The sequence below is a fragment of a genome, unplaced genomic scaffold (assembly GCF_019419815.1).
Source record: "Pyrus x bretschneideri cultivar Hongxiangsu unplaced genomic scaffold, Pyrus_bretschneideri_v1 Contig138, whole genome shotgun sequence".
Classification (NCBI taxonomy): domain Eukaryota; kingdom Viridiplantae; phylum Streptophyta; class Magnoliopsida; order Rosales; family Rosaceae; genus Pyrus; species Pyrus x bretschneideri.
Genome location: NW_025999433.1, coordinates 194,297 through 219,853, shown reverse-complemented (window position 1 = coordinate 219,853; position 25,557 = coordinate 194,297). Strand labels below are relative to the sequence as shown.

At 37.5% G+C, this 25,557-nt stretch overlaps 2 protein-coding genes across 5 annotated transcripts; both read left to right on the top strand.

Annotated features, from left to right (window-relative positions):
* Nucleotides 1-27: 27 nt before the first annotated feature.
* Nucleotides 28-4,045, top strand: LOC103963056. Its single transcript, XM_048579512.1, has 6 exons — nt 28-168; nt 1,768-1,980; nt 2,091-2,251; nt 2,451-2,626; nt 3,827-3,886; nt 3,970-4,045. The coding sequence occupies exons 1-4, from the start codon at nt 28-30 to the stop codon at nt 2,608-2,610; spliced, it is 675 nt and encodes a 224-aa protein (XP_048435469.1). The 3' UTR covers nt 2,611-2,626; nt 3,827-3,886; nt 3,970-4,045.
* Nucleotides 4,046-5,722: 1,677 nt separating this feature from the next.
* LOC103963058 lies at nt 5,723-7,443 on the top strand. 4 transcript variants are annotated; one of them, XM_048579505.1, is made up of 4 exons: nt 5,723-5,883; nt 6,129-6,230; nt 6,365-6,486; nt 6,710-7,443. In XM_048579505.1, exons 1-4 carry the CDS (start codon nt 5,847-5,849, stop codon nt 7,265-7,267), a joined length of 819 nt encoding a protein of 272 aa, XP_048435462.1. In that variant the 5' UTR covers nt 5,723-5,846; the 3' UTR covers nt 7,268-7,443. The 4 variants fall into 4 exon arrangements, with proteins under 4 accessions (XP_048435462.1, XP_009374111.2, XP_048435464.1 ...); XM_009375836.3 differs by having other exon boundaries at nt 6,350-6,486; XM_048579507.1 differs by having other exon boundaries at nt 5,855-5,996.
* The last annotated feature ends 18,114 nt before the right edge of the window (nt 7,444-25,557 follow it).

Here is a 25,557-nt window from a genome sequence, read left to right as displayed (position 1 = left end):
GGCAGGCTGCAATACTTGCTGAAATTCATGGCGCTGTCAAAGAGACTGAACCGATCCAAGCACAATTCGGGAAATTGCTCCTACTGCAAGATCAATTTAAAGAAAATGAGGGTAATCTCAAGATCCAACTTGGATATTGGAGATGGCATCTGGACAATCACAAAAAATGTAATTTTAGGGACCACCTTGATTGGGCATGTTAATTTTAAAGACATTTGTGATAAACAACCAATTGGTTTTCATGAAAGTTTCAAATGAACAAAACCCAATTTTCTTTATAATAATTTATTTAAGATTTGGTCATGTCAAATTTTTATTTATTTTTTGTTTTAATCATGGTTAATATTTAGAAAAGTTGGATATAACTGTAGGTTCAACTCTGAGAGATTCTTTGTTGACGTTTTTCGGATTAACTATATTTATTATAAGACAATTGCTAATTTAGTATTTGAATTATCACTTGAGAGATTTTTTGTTGAAGATTTTCGGACTAACTATATTTATTATAAGGTGAATTGCTAATTTAGTCCTTAAATTCTCACCTGAGTGAAAATTAGGTCTCTAAACAATTTTTTTTTTTTTTTAGAAAAAATATGTCGATTACATCCCTAATAATATTAGATTCAAAGCTACTATACCCATAAGATTTAAGATAATTTTCAAATTAGGCCATGATGTTATTAAATTGCTCCTTAAAATTTGGCAATTTTATCAATTTACACTTTTTGTATATTTTAACGTCTATTATACATTAATTGTGCCTTACATATCAACTCAATCACAGATTTTAAGCACATCATGTCATCAATTTAGTAAAAATTTAAATAATTTAAAAGACAAAATGTGTGATTCAATACAATTTAAGAATCTTAGGACACTGCGAATAAATTCAATTTCACGCCCAATTTGAAAATCACCCTGGAGGGTGCAAAATATAATTAGGCGAAGTTTTTTCAATACTGTACATTTCTTAACTTTAATTTTAATTTTGTCAAACTGTACATTTCTTAATTTGTTTTTTATCAAAAAAAAAAAATGATTTTTACGTTTATGTTTTTACCCTCTCTCTATTTCATCGCAGCTATTCAATTAGATTCACTGTGATAAAACCTTGTCCCTCATTGATGTGGGACAACTCATAACACGCCTTTAGATTCATTGTGATGAAACCTTGTCCCTCATCGATGTGGGACTATGAGATGTGGGACAACTCATAGCACGCCTTCACATGTGTGGCAGATTTTCAAGCCTACACGTGGACAATAACTGGATGACGTGGAGCGCGTGTGGCCGTTTGGCTTCACGAGAACAACCCGCTCTGATACCATGATGAAATTAGGGTTCCACCATAAAACCAATTGGCAATATGAGGAGTAGCCAAGACCATATAAGCACATAACAAACCTTGTTCCTCACCGATGTGGGACAACTCAACCTTGTTCCTCACCGATGTGGGACAACTTTTTTATGGTGGAACATCAATTTTATCATGGTATCAGAACAGATTGTGTTCATGTGAACCAAATGGCTACACGCACTCCACATGTTGTTAAGCTTGAAAAGCATGTTAAAAGTTGTTCCTTATCGACCAACCAAAAAAAAAAAAAAAAAAAAAAAAAAAGTTGTTCCTTATCGAAAATTTATGATGTGCTGATATAATCTTGAACTACTCCTCCTGTATTACCAATTGGTTTAACCAATTTCATCAAACTGGACGCCGCACGCACTAATCGACCCGCTGATGTCTCCGAAACCCAGATCGCACAGACGACTTCATTTGACGCCGGAAATTTGTCGGATTCCGTCGCCTGTGGCGATCTACCTGAAGAGGACGGAGGTGTTGTGGGTAACTCACGGTATTTCCGTCGCTCAGCCTCACCAGAGCTCCAAGCCTCTCCATTTGTTCCTCAACAAGGACGCATCCATGCGCCAACACCTCCTCGACCTCCGCATCGTCGGTACCTCCTCGACCTCCGCTCCGTCGGTACCTTCTCTCTCTCTCTAGGATTTGATTCGCAATACCAATAACCTGTCTCGCATTGAAAAATCCACACATTTTTAGGGGTTTTGTGCTTATTTTTGTTAGGAAGGCGGCTGGAAGAATCTGGACTTCTGAACGAGTCGCTGCTATCACGGAGCAATTATTGGGATTACATATGCCGTTGCTTTGTCCCGACGACGCCGTTGTTGCGTATACTTGGAAGCGGCAGCTCGCCGGCCAAGCTGGCGTGTCTGCGGTTGACAGGACCAGGTTGGTCTATATCCTTTACTTAAAAAATTATAATTAAAGGAAAGCTTTTTTTTTTCCTTCAAAATTTCCAAAGCATACATATGTTCCAAAAAATTATAGATTTTGAATAGTTTTTCACTAAAGAGGATATGGAGCAAATACAAGTTTCGTATTTTGACCTATGAAGCCATTTCTTGAATTTTGTCATTCAATGTTTTAGGTTAGCTCTCAAGGCCTTCACTGATCAGAAAAGGCATGATCAATGTTTTAGGTTACCTCCAGTTTGTCGTCCTTATTGGCAGTTCACCACATCGAAAGCGTTATCAAATTTGAATGTTTCCGGGGCTTACCATGTGGGTTGTTTCTCAGAGGAATTGTGATCTCCACTGATGACAGGTAAAAACTGTCCATTGTCTCAGATATGGAATTGGCAAGATAAAGAAATTATAACACGTCATTCAAAGAACTCCTACTAGAATGTTGAATTTTACATCTGTTCCTAATTTGCTTGAAAGCTACTGGGACATGAACTTTTCTTTTATGTTATTTTTGTATTATTTCAGGGAGATGGTTATAATCAAATTATCTGCACTATAATCTAAATAATTCGCTAGAGTGTAAGTTTTCAAATTTTAATTGCTGCTATCCGAGTGCACAAATCATCTTATATGCGTTGTTTGCAAACTATGAAATCACTTAACTGGTTTTTGTAGTGATATACAACTGTTTCTGGCGATTCCAAAGCTACCGTAAAGCATGACAAATTGGTGATGTAGGAAAAAGAGCGAAGGTAGAACTGTATAAGAAATAAAGAGAGAAAGAAGGGGAACTAGAATTGGGAAAGGTTAGGAAAATTAAAATCAACCTTGTCAATCAATTATTAGAAATATGGTGCATCCTTTAAGCAATTGCAATTTACTCCATAAACTAATTAATAATTTCTCAAAAGTCTAAAGTGAATAAAGAGAGAATTCAAATTAGTTAGCAATATTAAATACATATATCTAATTTCGAGGGTTTGTGACAATGCATAAAATGAACCACAGTTTTCTTGTTGTCTTCGTCATCAATTTGTTTTAGCAAATTCTACAGCCATTTCAGACTTCATGATGGTCCTATCAATTGTAAGTATCAGCTGTACTGGCACCTATGGACTGGTCTGACAGTTTGTGTTCTGTTGAATGCTAATGGCATGGTCGCGTAACAATGGACCCGTACTGAGTTTGTGTTACGTTGAACCCTAATGACCTGGTCGCGTACTACGCAATTTAGTATTAGGTTGCCTCATTCTCTGTTTTGGTTCATACTGTTTCACTCATTATCTTAGTCATTGATCTTTAATCAAGAAAATTCGAGTTAGATATCGTACTCACTTGTTAGATATCGTACTCGCTTGTCTTTCTAACTGAATTGCCAATGCTTCCTTTCTTCATAGAAGGCTATATAATAAACTCTGGTTTTGTTAAAATGTCATGTATCCTGTGTTCTGTTACAAAGCCTTTAGATTTCACTGCTTTCGAATTATATAAGCATGTGTTCTCTTTCTTTTTTTTCCCAATCACAACAGAGCATAATTGTATTTTCATTCTATAACAGGGAGGCAGCTACATACATGCAAGAGGTTTTTCAATTTATCATGTCTATAAGCTTATCACGGTAAAAGCTTTAATTGTCTGTTCATGTTTATTTTAGTCAAGTAATGGGCCTTTCCATTAAATGCGTATAATTTCTTATTTCAGGAACATGCTGCTATTGCCTTGCAGTATTTCATTGGATTTCGAGCTGAAACAGCTCTACATTTGTCTTTTGGTACCAACAGATCTGTTCTTGGATGGCTTGGTTTCTTTCTCTTGCTAATAGGAGGTTTGAGTCTAAGAAGGAGCACGATATAGTGCTTGCGCATGTGGCCTTCACTTGTTGGCATATTTGGAAAGCAAGTTGCAACTTTTTGTTTAATCAATCTCCTATTAATCCTAACCAGGTTCTTTTTGCCATTTCCACTTCCACTGCTGTGTTCCTTAGCGTGACTTCTGCTCCTCTTCCCCACCCGCCTGGTTCCACGATGGCTGTTCAGGTGGCCCATTGGTCCCCCCTTACTTCCCCCTTGGTCAAAGTTAATGTGGATGCAAGCTGGTCTCCATCGTCTCTCACTGGTTTTGCTGGGGTTGTTATCAGAGGTCAACGGGTTGTTTTTGCTGGGGTTTTGCTGGGGTTGTTATCAGAGGTCAACGGGGTTTGGCTACAACTTTGGGCCACCGTTGGGTTATCATTGAATCTGATTCGAAGGAGATGATTTCATCTTTATCTACTTCGTTGGATAATGGCAGCTGGGAGGCCTTTCCTACCTTAACGCTTGTTAATTGGGTAGGGAAGTTCTTTCAGGACTGTCGCTGGTCTTGGGTTCCAAGGTCAGCCAACATGACGGCAAACTTTTTAGCATCGCAAAGAAGTACGGAGATGTGCAATACTAAATGGGTTTGCAGACTTCCATCTTCGCTGGTTCATGTTCTCAATAAGGATGGACTACCTTGGCCCCCTTGATTTATGGTGGCAGTTGTTGGGTTGACACTTGGACCTAGTTCTAGTGTCTTCTTATCCCCTTCATTGCTTTGTTTTGATGTTTGTCCCTTGTTTGGTCTCGGTGTAGACTTCTCTTGTAACTTTATGGCATCTTTGCCCTGGTTTTCCAGTTCTCAAAAAAACAAAAAAAACAAAAAAATTATAGGGTAAAGTGCTGATTTAGTTCCTGAACTATCATCTTAGTGAAAATTAGGTCATTAAATTATTTTTTTTGGTAAAATAAGTTGCTAAATTCATTAAAAATTGCTAATTTCATCCATATTATTATATTAAAAATTATTTTATCCAAAATTTCGTTAGCTTAAATCATTTGACACATTTTAGGGTGTAATATTGTCATTTTCTCTCCTATAAACCCTTAATATTTCATATAGGTTGCTAATCTAACGTATAGTTTAATCTCCAAAGTTAACTTACACTATTTTTTATGAAAAACTACTAATTTACCTTCTAAAGTTAATTACATACGCTATTTCTTTATGAAAAACTATCAATCTACCCTTTAATATGTATTACATAGAAGTATCATGCCTTAAATTGACGGAAAATTGAATATAGTAGCTTTGACTATAATACTAGGGATGTAATTGGTAGATTTTTATAATTTAAGGATGATTTTTTTCTGAAAAAAAAGTTTAGGTACCTAATTTTTACTGGAATGATAATTCAAGGACTAAATTGACAGTTCAGCCTAAATTTTATGCATGCATCAGCTTACGCACCTGGTCACCGGTTGCACGGAGAAAAAGAAGTATTGTCCTTTACTCGGCACTAATCGGCTACTCGGCATTCATTTTTAAACGCGTTCTGCCTTTTACTCGGCACTCGGTTTATTTGTTTTAAAACACTTTCACGGATCCACTTTCAGATCAAAGCAATGCATGATAATATTATAGATACTCGAAGGAACCGCCAACAGGATGCCTTTTGACCCGATAAGGCTCAAAGAAAGGAATATATATGTTGTTGCTGGATCTGCAGCTGCTTGTGCAAATTGCAATCACAGTGAATTTAATCGAAACCCACTGCCGAGTTTATGCCGGAGAGCAATCGCGATCATCTTGATCAATTAGGTTGGTTTGATATGTTGGATAAAAATTTGACTTTTTTGCAATTCATTGCAATATGAGTATGTTGATCCAATTTGAATAATTCGTTACTTTTTAAAGGAGATTTACATGTGATGGTAAGAATATTTTGATCCAGGTTTATCTCTGGTTCTTATGTTTTCTTCAAAGTTGTCCCACACATGAAATATATCAAAATTTTCAACTTAGATATTTTATTACTTATTGATTATGATAATGATTGAATGCAGCAAGTAGAATGGAAGCAAGACTCGACAAGAAACAACCTCGATGGCTATGTCCGGAGGAAATATGTGAAGTTCTTCGAAATCCGCCTGCAATTATGCCACCGAGTATGATGCATTTGTTAAGAAATATTGTATTGGCTAATTAAACTCGAATTTTCTTTCGCACATCATACTTCTCGTTCATACACTTAGTTTCTTACCTGAGGGTGATGACTTATTTCTAGACTCCACTGCCTCAGAAGATGGAAAGTCCAAGGTTCCACCCCATGCAACCATTGAAGAAGTAGACAAAGAGAAAGATGAAGAGGGAAACGATATCAACCAAGTCCGGAAGCGACCCAAAGTCAGCCGTGGCCAGAAGGTAGACTCAGCCACTCAAAGTCACACGTGGCTAGAGTGGATATACCCCTATGCACCTAATCTCCCTTGCCTTCATTTTATATTAATTTAAAGTAGAATATCTTCTTGTATCAAAAAGATAAATTTCGTTCTGCTAGGCTCAATACTGCAACCACTGGGGTTGTTATTTCCGCCACTAGCTTAAAGAGGCCTTATTAATTTTCTTCTATGTCTTTCTATTGTAGAGTCATGAGTTTGCGATAGGTGTGGTGATGTGCTCTCTTGAAGAACTCCATCAACTTTTAGACCGAGCATCTGCACCCAATACACTAGCCAGCTCCTCCATTTCGAATCCTACCATAGACTCGCAAGCCATAGCCGTGACCAGAGCTACTTTAGAAATGGACTTTATTACTATGGCTGGCGAGGTTCAACTAACGCGCATGATTTCAGGCATCCAGAGCTTGGTAGATTCTAGTTGCTTTCCTGCCGGCACCAGAACAATGATTATGGGTTTTTTGAAGCAGCTAGAACAATATGTTCCAGCCTACTCCAATGCCTATTCCGAGTATGATAGGGGCAAAAATTTGACTGACCAAGTCGAAGCTACGAAACAGCTTCTTCAACCCAAGGTTCAGTTTTGTTATAGCAAGGAGAGAGAATTTCAAGAGCTTGCGAAAGCAAAAATGACGATCGAAGGCAAGCAGGCGGCAGTACTTGCTGAAATTCATGGCATACTTGCTGAAATTTGTGGCGCCATCAAAGCGATGCTGGAACAAGTTGAGAAATTCCTCCTACCGTAAGATCAATTTAAAGAAAATGTGGGTAATCTTGTTAGGATCCAAACTCAGAACCTTAACTCAGACCGACAAGTATGTGACAATGGCGGATGGAGGAATACAGAGAAGAGCTAGAAAGAGAGAAGAGTATTTTTTTTTTAAATATACTTCTTTTTGAATATTCGTTGTTTCTTCCCTTCCACAAGTGGCTACATATATGGTTCCCCAAAACTCTCAAAGCCAGCTGGCATAACTAATTACAAAACAACTTAATCAAAATTCTTATTTAATTGCTAAACTATGATTAAGATAATCACAGATATAACATTGCCTCGCCCTTGAGTTAAACCTTGTCCTCAAGGTTGCTGTTAAAACTTGAATCCTGGAAATTTTGTAGTGAACTCATCATAATCTTCCCAAGTACATTCTTCAGCATTCTTGTCCTTCCATTGAATGAGCAGTTGAACCCCAGCTGCATTGTTCTTCTTGTAGACTCTTCTTTGCAGCACTGCTGCAGGTTCTTGAGCTTGTAGTCCATCATCAGTCACTAGTGGTAACAGTGGCACAAGATTAACATCAGGACCCACATGTTTCTTTAAGCAACTGACATGGAAGACAGGATGTATCTTAGAGGTCTCAGGAAGCTTTAGCTTGTAGGCCACACTGCCAACTTTCTCTAATACTTCGAAGGGGCCATAGAATTTTGGGTGAAGTTTGTGGTATGCATGAGTTGCTAGTGATTGCAACTGGTAAGGAATAAGGTTCAAGTAGACCCAACCTCCCACCTCAAAGGTTCTCTCACTCCTGTTTTTATTCGCTTGCACCTTTATTCTGTTTTAAGAAATGATCAGATTAGTTTTTAGCATTGTCAACATTCTGTCTCTTGCCATCAATCCCTATTCAACACTCTCCAGTTTAGCAGAACCAAGCTCATAAGAGGCAATGTGTGGAGGAGGGTAGCCATATACAATTTTGAAAGGTGTGAACTTGGAGGCAGTGTGAAATGAAGTGTTGTAACTCCATTCAGTCCAAGGAAGCCACTAGAGCTACTTCTTGGGTTAGCAGCTAGTGAAGCATCTCAGATAGGTTTCTAAACATTTGTTGACAACCTCCGTCTGTCCATCACTTTGTGGGTGATAACTCGAGCTTATGCATAACTTCGATCCTTGTAGTCTAAAAAACTCCCGCCAAAAGGCACTAAGAAAAATGGAATCCCTGTCACTCATTATGGTCAGTGGCATGCCATGCAATTTGAAAATGTTTTCCACAAATTCTTGTGCTACCATGCTAGCAGTGTATGGGTGCCCCAATGCTATGAAATGCCCATACTTAAAAAGCTTGTCCACCACCACTAAAATGACCGACTTCCCCTTGCATGAAGGCAATCTGCAAATGAAATCCATACTTATATCTGTCCAGGCTTGTTGTGGAATTGGAAGAGGTTGCAGTAACCCAGGTGGTGATATTGTTTCATACTTATTCTGTTGACAAGTCCTACATTCAGCCACCCAAGCTTTTATATCTTTTTTCATCCCAACCCAATAAAAACCTCTTTTCAATCTTTGGTAAGTCTTCAATACCCCTTCATGACCTACTGTGGGAGTAGAGTGATGCTCCTCGAAAACTTTTCTTCTCCAACTAGAATCAACTCCCAATAAAATCCTATGCTTGTATTTCAAGAAGCCATTATCCAGTTGATACTTAGGAGCAGTGATAGTAGTTCTAGGATCTTGATCTCGTACCTCTACTTCTTGTTTCTTTGATCTAACCCACAGATCATGTTCTAAATCTCTCTTGAGGTCATCCAACCACCCAAAATAGGGATAAGTAGCAACCAGTAATTCTCCATTCTCCTCTAAAGGTAGCTCAGAAAGAGGTGGTGACCCTGGAACCCGAGAGAGGGCATTTGCCACAATGTTTTCCTTGCCATGTCTATATTGCACCTTATAATCAAGTCCCAACAGTTTGGACACCCATTTTTGTTGGAATGGGGTGTTGGTTCTTTGACTCAAGAACGATGGCAATTAGCTCCTTTTCATAAGTTGACAATGCCTGATTTCTTGAACCTAAAGCTTGGTTGGCAAAAGCAATAGGCCTCCCATGTTGCTGCAAAACTGCTCCAATACCTAAACCAGAAGCATCACACTCAACTATAAATGGTTCTGCAAAGTTGGGTAGAGCTAGCAATTAGGGTGAAGTCATGGCTTGCTTCAATTTCTGGAAAGCTACCTCAGTTGCTTTTAACCACAGGAATCCTTCTCTTCCAGTGAGTTTGTACAAAGGCTGGCAAATTTTGCCATATCCAGGTATAAATTTTTGTAGTAGCCTGTTAACCCCAAAAATCCCCTTAACTCCTTAACATTCTTAAAAGCATGCCACTCCAATATAGCTTGGATTTTTGCAGGATCTGCAAAAACTCCCTCACTGGATACTATATGGCCAAGGTATTCCACTTGGTGCTGCCCAAAAGAACACTTTTGTTTCTTGACAAATAGTTGATGTTGTTGCAATAATTCTAAAGTTTTTTTCCAAATGCACTAGGTGCTCATCCCACGACTAACTATATATTAATATGTCATCGAAGAACACAAGGATTAACTTCCGTAAGTAAGGTTTAAAAATGTCATTCATGAGGCTTTGAAATGTTGGAGGGGCATTAGTGAGGCCAAATGGCATAACCAGGAACTCATAATGGCCCTCATGAGTTCTAAAAGCTGTTTTTTCAATGTCATCCTTATGCATTTGAATTTGGTGATAGCCGGACCTTAGATCAAGCTTTGAGAAATAGTGAGCTCTATATAATTCATCCAAAAGATCATCAATCAGTGGAATATGATACTTATCCTTGACTGTGAGTCTGTTCAATTCCCTATAATCCATGCATAACCTCCATGTCCATTCCTTTTTCTTCACCAACAACACAGGGAATGAGAATGGACTGTGACTATGCCTGATGAACCCTGATTTTAGAAGTTCCTGCACTACTTTCTCAATTTCATCTTTCTGTGTAGGGCCATAATGGTAAGGCTAAATGTTTTGAGGCTTAGATCCTTGGAGAAGCGAGATTTTGTGATCTTGTGCTCTATGTGGAGGCAATTGTGAAGGAATATGAAACACTGCATCAAATCTCATTAAAACTGCTTGTAACTTTTCCATTTGTTGAGCACTGAGGGTGCCAATATCCTTTGGTGAAAACTCCATTGAATACAATAAAACTCCCAAGTTAGAACCATAGAATTCCTTGTTGAGCTACTGCAATGACATTTCCTGGATAGTCAGCTGTGGTGGTATACTATAGGACAGTTTGAACTTGTTTTGGCCCACTTGAAACTCAATTGTGAGTAATTGAAAATCCCAGAGTACCGAACTCACCGTAGACAACCATTGCACTCTCAACACCAAGTCACAACCCTTCAAAGGCAATGCAAACAAATCAGTGTGACAATGGTATCCTCCTAATTCCAACGGAATATGTCTACAACAACCTTGACTTTTGATTTTGCCTCCATCTGCTATCATTACTTCAAATGGTTTGGTTGTTTGTAAAGACCACCCCAATTTCTTAGTGAAACTAGAATCAATAAAGTTGTGGGTACTACCCGAGTCGAGGAGGATTTGTACAGGTTGGCCCTTAACACTACCCAAAACCTTCATAGTTTGTAGGAAGCGCTTAACATTCATGCCATAAAATGTACATTCACTCAGTGTCATTCCTTGCAACTCAGTTTGCACAGCCTCGTCATTCTCCTCACACAATTCCCCATCATCACACACATCTAACAAAAGCAACTGTTTATGTGTACATTTATGCCCCATGATCCATTTCTCAGGGCAAAACCAACATTCCTCCTGGTCTTTCTTTCTCTGTACTTCCTCATGAGTGAACTTACGATATGGTAAATTGGGAGTTTTACGATATGATTTAGATAATCACGTATATAACATTTCTCAAGACCACGTTGGATACTGGAGATGTCCTCTGGACAACCTTTAAGAAGATAATTCACCAACACTGACCTACGACTAACAAGCTTCTAACAAGGACATGCATGGAACATTTTGGGGAGAGATCAAATGTGCCTACCAAAAGAGCTGTATTTAGCAATTTCTATTACTTCTACTTGTGAATTTTGTGTGACTGGTATTCTATGACTTCTTTGACAACAAAGCAACCTCTGTTTCCTGTTGTTTCTTCCGGTACCTCCGAGCGGTTGCATTAACAATCTTGACAAAAAAGTCTAACATCATAAACCATACCAAACTATTCCAAACTGTGAAAGATTCTGAATTAGACAAACTGAAATAAAACTACCCCTTAGATCAATATCGACAACATATAAATTAAAAGCCAATGTACAAGGATGCATTTTAATTAGCAGAGTTACCTTGATATTTGACAAAGGAGAACTGTGAGATACCTTTCCTTTGCCGCATCAATTTTTTCAATCAGGTTAAGGAAGGACAGCAGCAAAACCAGGAATGCAACTAAAAACCCAAATCAATACATTCTCTATCCATTTAAGAAGTTGATTGTTACAAACTGAGATGATCAAAACTGTGTGCATATATAGAAAATAAGCAAACCATTACCATTAATCAGAAGCGAATACGTAACATACATTTGGTTGCCAAAATATATAGCAAAAGTGAAAGCTAAAACATTTTTGCATAAGTGAAAACTAAAACCTTTTTTCCTTGAAGGAGCTCCGTCATGATTGCCAGAGTTTGTCGACTATCTTCGTTTCCCACCGTTTCTTTCGACTGCCATTTGGTAGCTAGGGTAGCCTGGGCTGCTTGTCCACAGGCCATGCAGTCTATTCTTTGGTGGCGATGCTTCTGTGATTTGTACAGCGCGATATATGCGTTAGCAGAGAAGTTGTAGCTATACCAACGTTGGTCTTGTGACTTAGGTGGCTTGAAGGTTCATTGGTTCACGGGTGAACTTGAGCTGCCAGAGTTGCGCGCATAATAATCTTCATTATAAAATGGCTCATCGAAGTCGAGTCGTCGTCTAGCCAAAGACGGCTTGTGACTCTGTTTGAGTGCCAAGCCTATCGAAAACTCTCTGGCGTTGGCCTGCACTGAGCACTTTGTGAGATGTTACCGCAGCTGCAGGTGCCAGTTGTGGTGACTCAGCAGGAAGTGGTTGTGGTTTTGGCTCAGTTATGATGACGGTCTATTGGCATCGACTACACAGAACCATCGGGCCTTCAATTTCTCCTGTGCTGGAGTCCGACATTGACTCGGCATAAGCTGGGTTTGAAAATGACTTGGGTGGCTAGTCCGAAGATAGATCAATCTTCAATTGCGGCCGAAGGCTCTGTTTGAGGACATACTGCATTGGGACGAACTCGGCTTTTCCTTTTTTCTTGTCCATAGGTAGATGAGCATCTACCATGCTTACCGTTGCTGGAGGAAAAGGATCGGCGTCGACTATCATTTTAGGTTTCTCGGAAAACTCGAGTTTGCCATTGTTGATCTAGCTTTGGATGGCATCACAAAATACAACATAATTATTTGTCATATGCTTGTTTGAGTTATGGTACTTGCAGTACGTCTTTCCTTTCAAATCTTCGGCCTTGGGGATATTGTGCCCTAGCCAAAGCTTGATGGTTTTTGCAAGTAACAGATGGTCGAAGATGGTGTCAGCATTGATGATGTCGAAATTGTAGACCTTCGACGTTTTGACATCATTGGAATTAGCATGAGCTAATGCCTTGCATACGTACGGTTTGTCAATTATTATCTCGGCTGCATTTATACTAGCATTTTGGGACTCTTCACCTTCGGACGATACATAACTTACCGTTAGGTTTTTATAGATCGTCCCTCGGGCTAGGGGTTTTCGAGATTTTCTCTTATCTGAGAAAATAATCATATTGCTCGACATGTTGAGCCAATTCATACACATCTCGGAAGTTTGCCCCCAAGAATTTCTTTTTGTACTTAACATCCAGGCCATTCAAGGCAAGCCTAACAAACCCGACCTTAGGGAGGGGTACTCAGCACTAGTTTCTAGCCGATTTAAACCTCATAAGATACTCCATCGGTGATTCGTCAGATGATTGAGCCATCTTGGCCAAAGAAGAAACTGACATTTTGATCCCTTGCCCATATAATTGCTCATGAAATTTCTCGACTAATTCCTCCCAACTTTGGATGAAGTTGGGTGGAAGGTTGATGTACTATGCGAATGTTGTGCCGTTTAACGAGAAATTGAACAATCGTAGTTTATCAAAATCACTGTTAACATCTCCACAATGAGCAGTGAATGGAGCCACGTGTTTTAACGAGGACAAGGATGATTCTCCAGCGAAAAGGCTGAAGTCTGGAATTTTAAATCCCTTAAGATATTCGAACCTTTCTACAAAGGCTAGATATGGGTGAATGAATTTTGGGAACTTCAACCCCTTTTTTAAGGCCAAATCAATCATTCTCTGGACTTCGAACATGTCAATAGGCGCCGCCTCTACTCCTCGGTCAATCATTTTGGGCTGAACAAATCCTATCTTGGCCTGTATTGGTGGCAAGAGAATATTCTTTAGGAGAGGAGGCTGCCTAAGTCAATCAACGAGTCCACTTTCATGGGCTTTATTAACCAGAACTTCAAGGAATTTATTATTCACAGCCCTGTTATCATGCATCTCTTCAAGTATGCTTTTTACCTCTCTGCCGAACATTTGCTCAAACTGCCGAGATTGTTCTTCTAATTGTTTCCTGAGAAAAGATCTAGATGGTGGACCAAAGGCCTTATTATCGTCATCGTCACAATCCTCCACTAGTCATTCGACAAAGACGTATTTTGCCATTTTGGTGGGGATTTTTGCATCATAAGTCTAACCATTGAGATTAATTTCCTTTTCTCGGCGCATTGTATTGTGGCTTCATGTGTCACTGCAACAGGAGGATTCTATGCCTGTGATGTGCCATCTTATCCTGTGCTTTGGACTATAGGTGGCAAATTAGTCGTTAACTTACCCATGACTGTTTTCTTTTTTACTGACAGTGTTTCAATGGTCATGAACTTCATAGCTTTAGCACTGGGTCCCACTAGGCGTGCCAAAATGTTGACCCTAAAAACTACCTAGCCTATATGGCACGCATGCTGAGTAATTAATAAGCTAACTACGTCATTCGGTTGTGTGTGGGGCTTGCCAACTCGTTGATCGAGTTCAGTTAAAGAGTAAAATATGTTGATGTCGCGTTGGGTGAGCTGCTAACTTCTTGATCTCACGATTGGGGCCGAGGAAGAAACACATCTCAGCCTTCGAGTTCTAGAACCTAAATACAAGGCTGCTAGTCTTTTCGAAGTTCATGAATCGTTGGCGTCAAGTTCAGTCTTGGTAATTATATTCGTGAGAATATAAGTACACCGAACTGGTACCAGACTGTACGGACTCGAAATAAATAAGTGTCTTGATTGTAAATATGGTTCGGTCGTCGGAATGCCGAACTCTAAAATGTACTTGCGAATATCCAATCATAAAATAAACTCAGGTTTTAATGTGCCGAGCCTAGTAACACCTTACTTCGCTGAGAAGGCTGATGAAATGACCTCTTCCAACAAGGACTCGGAAATCCTTATTAACCGAGACTTGGATAATAACTAGTCGGTCTCGAAGAAGTTGGTCAATCAATGAGATCATTCTCATGAGCTTTGTTGTTTACTAGAATTTTGAGCAACATAATATTCAAAGCACCATTATCGCGTACTTCTTCAAGTATGCTTTTCATATCCCGACTAAACATTTGCTAAAGTGCTGAGATTGTTCTTCCAATCGTCGTCGAAGAAAAGATTTAGATGGTGGACTAGAGATCTTATTGTCGTCGTCATCGCAATCCTCCACTGGTCCTTCGATAAAACCATCTTTTGCCGTTTTGGTAGTCTAGGTGAAGATTACCACATCATGACTCCGACTGTCGAGACTAATTTCCTTTTCTCAGTGTGATGTACCTGTGGCTTCAGGTGCCACGGCACCATGAAGTTCCTATGCCTATGCTGCACTGTCTTGTGCTAGGCTTTGAACTATAAGGGGTAAATTAGTAGTTGATTTACCTATAACTGTTTACTTTTTTACTAACCATATTTCAATGGTCATGAACTTCGTAGCTTTAGCACTAGGTCCCACTGGGCATGCTAAAATGTTGATCCTAAAAACTACCAAACCTACGTGGCGCGCATGCTGAATAACTAATAAGCTAATTACATCATTCGGCTGCGTGGTAAGCATGCCAACTCGTCGGTCGAGTTCGGTTGGGGAGTAAAATGTATGTTGATGTGGCGTTGGGCACGTTGTTGACTTCTTAATCTCGCAACTGCGGCCGAAAAAGGAACACGTCTCGACCTTGAGGTTCTAGAGCTTGAAGACAAGGCTGCTCGTTTCTTTGAAGTTCACAAATCATTGGCATCGGGTTCGGCCTCAGTAATTATATTTGTGAGAATATAAATACGCCGAACTAGTACCAAACTGTACGAACACAAATACTCAAAAGAGATAAGTGTTTTGATTGTAAATGTGGTTTGGCCATCGGAATGCCGAACTTTAAAATGTACTTGCGAATATCCAATCATAAAATAAACTCGGCTTTCAATGTGCCGAGTCTGGTAACACCTCACTTCGTCGATAAGGCTGATGAGATGACTTCTTCTAATAAGGACTCGAAAATCCTTGTTGACCGAGACTTGGATAATAACCAGTCGGTCTCGAAGCAATGTTGTTTATCTAAACTGAAGATGTCGACGGTTGCCTTCACAGTGCTGTTTATCCAAGCTGAAGATGTGTTGGCTGGAAAAAAGAAAATAAAAATCTCAAGGTTGTTGAGAGGTTTTGCGTATAGCAATTTGTGTGTTGAATTGGAGGGGGTTTTGAATGATGCATTTCTTTCTCTATTTATGTAGTGATTTCCCAATGACCGAAGTAAAATCTTAGTCGGACAAGAATTCCTTAACCCAATCTGATTAGATCTCGACCAATCCTAACCCCTATAGGATTTTGAACTAATCTCTTTAACCATTCAGATTTACTCATTGACTCTCGACATCTTTGACGATTTGAAACATCCTTAACTCCTAAAGAATCATCATTGCTCTAGGATTCGACCACTTCACCCTTATCCAGGCCGAACCATCTCATGACAGGATTGGGCCAAACTCCATTGGGCTTGGCCCATGACAATATTCCCAATGCTCCTTATTGGACCGAAAGCAATGCTAGGCTCGGCCAAAAGTGTTACTTCAGGCCCAAACAATAATATGCATATATTAATTTAGTATTATGTCTTCCTTTTTTTTTGAGGTCAAATTATGTGTCTCATTTTCATTATTTATTGATTTAAAATATATTTTCTTTAACGGATAATGGGTCGGGTCATATTACCCGTTTACTTTAATGGGTGCTACACAACACGACCAGTTAAGATATCGGGTATGTCGTGAAAATGACACAAACACGAAACATGACACGAATGCCAGGTTTACTCACGAATATCCTCCAATTGGAATTTCTCCAAAAGTCATCCGTTTGATCACTTTTTGCTCAAGAGGAAGTCGAATGTCTTGTATTAAAAATATAATTTAAAGTATCAAAATTCTCATAAGTATCTAATAAATTAATGCAAAAATTAAAGTAAAATATATAGTGTAATATCCACCATCAGATGCCTTCTAAAAGACAACGTGGGAAGAGGAGAAAAAGAAAAAAGAAAAAAAAAACGCTACATCCAACTCCAACTCCACCTTCCTTGAATGCGGGAGCGACTTCATGTTCATTCATTTATTTTTAAGGAAAACTAATGAAAAGGGCTTGAAAACTTTGAGTTTTAACAATAAGGACAAAATAATGGGTAAAGTGAATAGTACTAGGTTTGACTTTTTGGTGTAAAAATGTGGTTTTTCGTTAAAATGAACAGTACCACGGGCTTTTCGTTAAAACTCCCTTATTTTTATTTGTAATTTCATTTTTGCATGTGTATTTTTTTACTTCGATAGGTAATACGGGCATACTGAAAGTTTCATTCAAACAGGGCATGGGTACGCAGACGAAGAAACGATCTAGAACACCGCCTAGTACCATAGACGACGATGCATCAGCCGCACCAACAACCGCAAGGTACGACCCAGAACCCCACGCCGCCGTAGCCTCCCTCTGCAGGGTATGCCACGGCGGAGGCGCCGCCAGCAACACCGACCATCCTCTCATTTTCTCTCTCTTCCATCTTCCTCTCTATCTTCCTGCATTGGTCTTACTTGTCCACCACCGTGAAGATTTAAAGAGGGGAAAGATGGGAGATGGCATGAGGGTTTTCGTGGTGGAAGTTGCTGGCGTGAGGTTTGGAGGAGAGGTGTTTTTTTTTTTTTTAGAGACTTTGGATGCGGTCCTAAGCTATGAATATTCTTTGATTGAAACCTTGTTGGTTTTCAATTTTTAATCGAAGTCCCTGAAATTAATGTGATAATTTATTTCTATGGATGTTACTATATTTTTTAAATTAAAAATTTAAATTAATAGTTGCTTATATTAATGAGATTTTAAATAAAAAACCATAATTTGTGGGATTAAAAATATTAAAATATAAATTATACTATTGTGTGTGTGTGTGTATAAACATGGGTACATTCATCTAAATTAATCAAAAAATTATTGTAACAAAATATGGGTACATTCTTAAAAAAAAGAAAAAAAAAGAAAAAAGAAGAAGATATTAGGCTTAATAACATTAGTAAATTTCTTCAATTAAACTTGACATGGATACATTCTCAAATCAAAGAAAAAAGAATGTACCCATATAAGTTTAAAAATGGATTAGAAAAAAATTGAATAGATTTTATATAAACAAAAATGGTACATTTTACATATAACAAATTGATATATTTAAGAATGAGTACATATAAGATTAAAAAATTGAAAACATTTTTTAAAAAAGCTAATGGGTACAAACTTATTCTAATTTTTTTATTTAATGTTTTGAATTGAAAATTAATTAGAAGTTTAATAAATGTGCGAGTATTAAAATTATAAATCTATTATTAATTTTTATTTTAAAATATTATGTAACTGACATGTAAATTTATTATTACATTAATGCTAGGGACTTGGAATAAGATCTGAAAACTAATAAAGTTTTAGTCAATAAACATTAGCAACTAGGGATAGGATACTAATTTTTTTTTTTTTTCTGTCAGAAGCAAGGGTAAATTCGGAATATTGAAGACAAACAAATAAAAAGACAAGTTGGTGCTTCGATTTATTTTTTTTTTGGTCGGGTGCTTCGATTGATTTGATGCAGACAAATTATTTTGTATGAAAAGTCTGAACAAAAAAGTCAGAGTTGGCTACTACTCGGCATTCACTCTTAAATACTCGGCATGCCCTTTTAGGCACGTTCTGCCTTTTATCGGCACTCGAGCCTTGTTTTGTATGAGAAGTCTGAACAGAAAAATCAGAGTCTGCAACTCGGCATTTTCACTTTTAAACGCGGTTCTGCCTTTTTAGTCGGCGCTTGGTTTCTTTGGTATAACACACGTTCTGCCCCGTAGATTGAAAAATCATGTTTAAGATGTATTTTGGTCTTTTGAACTTTAATTGAAGTACTTTTATATTATATGACTTTTTTAGATTGCCAATAATGAATGTATTTGCTTTGTTGACCTTGTATTTCTATTTTTTACTCTTGTAATCTCTCATGTTCGTTGATCCGAAACAGAAGAATGAGGTTATAATTAGTACCTAAATGCATGACAACGATAAATGGAAAAATTGGTTTTGATGGATGTATAAAATCAGCAATAACCTAGTTTTCCTTATAATAACTTATTTAAAATTTGGTCATGTCAAATTTTTTTTATTTTAATCATGGTTAATGTTTAGGAAAGTTGGATATAACTATAGGTTCGACTCCAAGAGATTCTTTGTTATGTTATAAATAGATAAAAGTTAGAGGGATAACCTTTCTAAGGACAAGAGTGTAGCAAGTGCAAAATATCACACTATAACTTTAGTAGTTATAACACAGAAAGGATGGCAGATAAAGAGAGGGAGGGATACTGATATTATTTCTCTTGCTTTCTTTCGCAGTGCATTTGATAACAAATGGAGTGCTCTATTTATAGAGCGACTCTCGTAACTACAACCATCAAAATACAATGATGATACTTTTGAAAGTATCAAACACTATTACTCACTATTACTAAGTCTTTAGGCATTCTTTTGAGTGGGCATTCACCCATTAATTCTATAACACTCCCCCTTGGATGCCCACATATCAACATCAGTTGCCTCGTTAAAACCTTGCTCGGAAAAACCCAGTGGAAAAAAACCATAGCGAAGGAAAAAGAGTACAGCTTTACCTGGATTGTTGATATAGTGTTAAGCATGCTTATGTTGCCTCGTTAAAACCTTGATAGGAAAAAACCCTATGGGAAAAATCATAATCGAAGGAAAAAGAGTACAACAAGCATGTATCATGGATGCTTCCCCTGATATTTATTTCCCCCTTATTTTGCATTCTTCAAATTTAGCTGATTGGAAAGTTGACGTAATCTGCTGATACTCTGCACTAACTTCTGAAACGCTTTGGTAGACACTTGGTGAACAGGTCTGCCAGATTTTCATTGGAACGGATTTGTTTGACTTCAATAACTTTAGCCTTCTGAAACTCATGTGCGCTGAAAATTTTTGGAGATATGTGTTTAGTCTTATCGCCCTTAATGAATCATTCCTTCATTTGGACAACACAGGTTGCATTATCTTCATAGATGATAGTTGGATTGTCTGTCTTCGAAGGTAGACCACATGAATTCCGAATATGATGGATTATTGATCTTAACCAGGAACATTCACAACTTGCTTCATGTAAAGCAAGTATTTCTGAATGATTTGAAGATGTAGCAACTAATGTTTGCTTTGTTGAGCTCCATGAGATTGTTGTATCTCCATTAGTGAATACATATCCAATTTGTGAGCGGCCTTTATGCGAATCAGAGAGGAAACCAGTATCTGCATATCCAGCAAGGATCTGGTCATTTGTGGATTTTCTTGAGTAGAATATACCCATGTTTGTTGTCCCATGAAGGTATTGCAAAACATCTTTAACTCATTTCCAATGACGAATTGTTAGAGCAGAGCTATACCTTGCTAACAAGTTAACTGAAAAGCTATATCTGGTCTAGTACATTGCGCTAAATACAATAAAGCACCTATTGCACTCAGATATGGTATTTTTGGACCAAAAACCATTTCATCATCTTCTTTTGGATGGAATGGATCTTTCTTAATGTCCAAAGAACGAACGACTATTGGCGTGCTGAGTGGATAAGCCTTGTCCATGCCAAATCGCTTTAGAATTTCTTCAATGTAAGCTGATTGGTGGACCAAAATTCCATTAGCACAATGCTCAATCTGCAGGCTGAGACAATATTTTATTTTCCCGAGGTTTTTCATTTCAAATTTGCTTTTCAGATATTCAACAGTTTTATTGAGCTCTTCAGGAGTTCCAACTAGGTTCATATCATCAATATATACTGCCACTATAGCAAATCCAGAATTAGATTTCTTAATGAACACACAAGGGCAAATGACATTGTTGATATATCCTTCTTTGATCAAATATTCACTGAGACGATTATACCACATTTGTCCAGATTGTTTCAACCCATACAATGATCGTCTTAATTTGATCGAGAGCATAGCTTGTGGTTTGTTAGTTGTTTCAGGCAACTTAAGTCCTTCTGGGACCTTCATGTATATGTTAGTATTTAATTCTCCATATAGATACGTAGTCATGACATCCATAAGTCGCATGTCAAGTTTTTCTGAAACCACTAAACTTATTAAGCAACGTAACGTAATTACATCCATTACAGGAGAATATGTCTCCTCATAATCAATTTCAGGTCTTTGTGAAAAGCCTTGTGCAACAAGTCGTGCTTTGTATCTTGCAATCTAGTTTTTCTCATTGCGTTGTCTTGTGAATACCCATTTGTAACCCACGGGATTTACATCAGGCGGAGTTTGGACTACCGGTCCAAAAACACTTCGCCTTTCCTAGGAATTTAATTCTGGCTGGATTGCATCTTTCCACTTAGGCCAATCTTGTCTCTGTTTGCATTCATCAACAGAGTGAGGCTCAATATCATCACTTAATATGATTTTAGTGGCTACTGCGAATGCGAATATATCATCGATGATTCTTTCATTCCAATCCCACAATTCATTTGTACATGCATAATTTATGGAGATTTCTCTGCTTTCATGTATTGTTGTCTCTTTAGGGACAAGTGTCTCATCAATGATATGTTCTTTTTCTGGAAGTACAGAATCATGAATTACGGATTTTTCATTCATTTTCCCTTCCTGAATGATTTCATTTAAATTCAGCTGTGCCCTTGTCTTTCTCTTTTAAGGGGCTGAATCTTTTGAACCTGGGGGTCTACCACGCTTCAAGCGTGCACCAGATGAATCATTCGCTGCCACTTTATTTTGTCCAACAGAGACATCAATTCTTGCAGGTGCATTTGCAGCTGGTATATGTGATTTTGTCACTTTCATAGCATCATTAAATGCATCTGGCATTTGATTGACAATACTTTGAAGATGAACAATCCTTTTCACTTTATTTTCACATTGAGTGCTACGTGGATCAAAATGAGAGAAGGTGGGTACAACCCATGTTAATTCTTGCCGTTCTTCTGGAACGGTCTTTTCTCCCCCTAACGACGGGAAGACTGTTCATCAAAGTGACATTAGCAAAACGAGCTATAAACATATTACCTGTCAGGGGTTCCAAATATCTAATGATAGATGGTGAATCAAAACCCACATAAATTCCCAGTCTACGCTGAGGTCCCATTTTAGTGCGTTGCAGTGGTGCAATAGGCACATAACTAGCACAACCAAAAACTCGTAAATGTGAAATGTTTGGTTGATGTCCAAACACGAGTTGTACTGAGGAGTATTAGTGGTTGGCTATAGGTCTCAATCAAACCAATGATGCAGCATGTAAGATGGCATGTTATCATGGTGGATCTTGGATGACCCAAACGGTCATGCCAAAACATGTAATCTTTTGAATTAATGAACTTCTGGTTCATGACAGCATGTGATTCAATTGTCCTTATGTATGTATAATACAATCCACTCGACAAACCACACAACTTCTCCAATATACGCTTCTGGGTATCATTTGAGATAATGCATAGATACTCCACATTTTATGCACTTTTCGTTTCAATGTGGTATCCATTTAAATGTATGTCTTTGAAACTCAACAAATTTCGAGTAGATCGAGTAGCATACAATGCATTTTGTATGGACAAGATTGTTCCATTTGGTAACATAATCTGGGCTCACTACAAAAAAAAAAAAAAAAGTAGTTATTACTGACGAAGATTTTCCGAGGGCCCAAAAAAATCGTCGTAAAAACCACATTTTGCGACGATAAAATATGAGTCGTCTGTAACATGGCATGAAACAAATTTTTATTACCAACACACATGATGTCCTCAGAAAAAGTCTCAAGTTTCGTTGGAATTGCACTTTTGTTTGGCGGGAAGAATTGGCGCCAATTGTATTAACGACGAGTAAAGTTCTTATCAGAAATAGAATGGTTATTTCCGAAGGTTTACTCATGTTGACAAAATTGATTTAGTATTTTCGAGGGCAAAAAAGTCCTCTCGATAATGTTTTTATATTTTTGAGGGAAAAAAAGTCCTCTCGGTAATGCTTTTATATTTTCGAGGGTGATTAGTTGTTGTCGGAAGTAATCATATTTTTTCCGACAAAATTTTTTCTTTGTTAGAATAAATTTTAAGGCATATGGTTTTGTTGGAATCAATTATTTACTGAAGGTCACATGTGTCGTTTGAATATTCTTGAAATAAGTTTGATGCTTAATTTAAATTCTACAATAAATAGATCATACAGCTGAGAATACATATGGAGAAAATTGGACCATAAAATTAAAAAAAAAAAACCATTGAGCAAAAAGGTGTATAACTTAATATAGTATTCTATGATAAAAAAATAATTTGCATGCCTTTGTTAAATCATAACATTTGTCATGGACATTGAACAAAATATAACCACATCACTTCCACAACTAAATTTTCAGACAAAAAAAAAAAAAATAAATAAAAGAAAGACACAATCACAATGAGAGCTTATCCCATAATTTCATCATCTTCGTCATCATTTTGGTTGGCTTGAATACCCCCATGCGCCTCTTCTTCTTGGTATGGCTCATCATCATCATCAACATTAGGCATCTCATAAACATTTCTAGGCTTCGTTTCCACCACATAACTCCAAGCCTTATTTTTAATCTCTCACGTAAAAAGCTTGGGTTGCTTGGTTTGCCAGCACAAATGGCTCTTTAGTATTCAACTTGCGAGTTGTATTAATACTAATTGTTCCATAACGATCTATCTTATAACATGTTCATTTTCGCACAATGTCAAACCACTCACAATTGAACAATACAACTCTATTGCATTCTGTGTAACGAAGCTCAACCACGTCTTTTAATACTCCATACCAAGGCACACTATCAATCTGATTCTCCCCCTTAACCATAACTCCACAATTTTGAGTTTTTTTTTATTCTCATCATGTTGCAATGTATGAAACCTAAACCCACTCATATAGTAACCAGGATAATATTTTACTCGCCTTTTCAGATCGAGAGCCAACGAAAGCATTTTCTTATCAACTTTGTTATCATAGTATAGTTGTTTGATCTGCATATATGGAAAGAAAAATATTATAGAAACAATATATCTAATAATCAACAGTTTTCACATAAATATTATACATACCCTCTCATGAAACCAATTTGAAAATTGAGGCCTATGTGACTCCTCCACATTTCTAACACCAGAATGCATTAGAATATTCTTATGTTCTTTGCACATATAACAAGGAGTTAGTTAAATTAATATATTAAAATATTGTAATACTAAAAATAAGTAGTAAAAGATCGAATGTTGAAAGTTCATATGGTATGAGAGATTTCTTACTGAATAAAAGGTAGACATTCATCACAATTTTGTAGGACGTAAAACTTGGCAGCCTTAAGGAGTTCGATACACATCTCTTCAAGTACACCTTTCCCAAAAGATTTACCTGGTGTTGAAAAAATAGGTAATCGAGATGTATTAGATAACGATTGACGTCCATCATCATTTCTATCCCTTTGATTAAACTTAGTTTCAACTTGATGCAAATAATGAGAGCAAAATGTTATGCATTCATCTCCTAAGTAGCCTTCCGCAATAGATCCTTCTGGACGAGCCTTATTACGAACATAACCTTTTAGTTTATGCAAATACCTAACCAGATAGTAAAAATTGAAATTAGAGAATATAACTTGATATCAAATAAAATGTTATGTAATAATAATATTTGAAAATTGACATTACCTTTCTACAGGATACATCCACCTATATTGCACTGGACCCGCCGTTTTTGCCTCACATGCTAAATGGCAAGTTAGATGAATCATGATGTCAAAGAAGGCAGGAGGGAATATTTGTTCCATCTTGCATAATGTAATAGCAATTTGATTTTCAAGAACATTCAAATCTTCTTCTCTTAACACTTTAGCACACAATTCCTTGAAAAAAATAAGAAAGCTCAATGAGGGGCTCACATACGTCTTTAGGCAATAACTCTCGAGCTATAAAGGGAAGTAATATTTCCAAGAAAATGTGACAATCATGGGTCTTCATACCAGAAATATTACGTTATCCAGCAGCCAAAAATCGAGATAAATTTCTAGAGTATCCATCTGGAACTTGTAATTCAGATAACCATTTACATAAAACTCTATTATCATCATCTGACAATGTATAGTCACCTAGGAGAAAATCAAGCTTACCATCTTCTCTTACTTTTGGATGATATCTTTCCCTTATACCCATTTCGCGAAGATCAATGCGAGCATTTAAAGAATCCTTTGTTTTACCATCAATGCTCATCATTGTGCCAATCACACTCTCAGATACATTTTTCTCAATGTGCATAACATCTAAGTTGTGACGCACCAAAAGTGTTTTCCAATAAGGTAATTGAAAAAATATAGAATGTTTTTCCAATTATGTCTCCTTCCAAACCTAGGTATCATCTGCTTGTTTTGCTTGCCATGAGTTATTTTTCTTAATTCATCCAGTTCTTGTATAACATCATCACCAGATATTGTTGTTACCCTAAGCCTTCAATTACATCATCACCAAAAGGGTTTTCCCTAAGCCTTCAATTACATCCGATTGACTTGATATTGTTGTTACCCTTACTCTTGTAGGCATCAAGCTTGGGAAATAC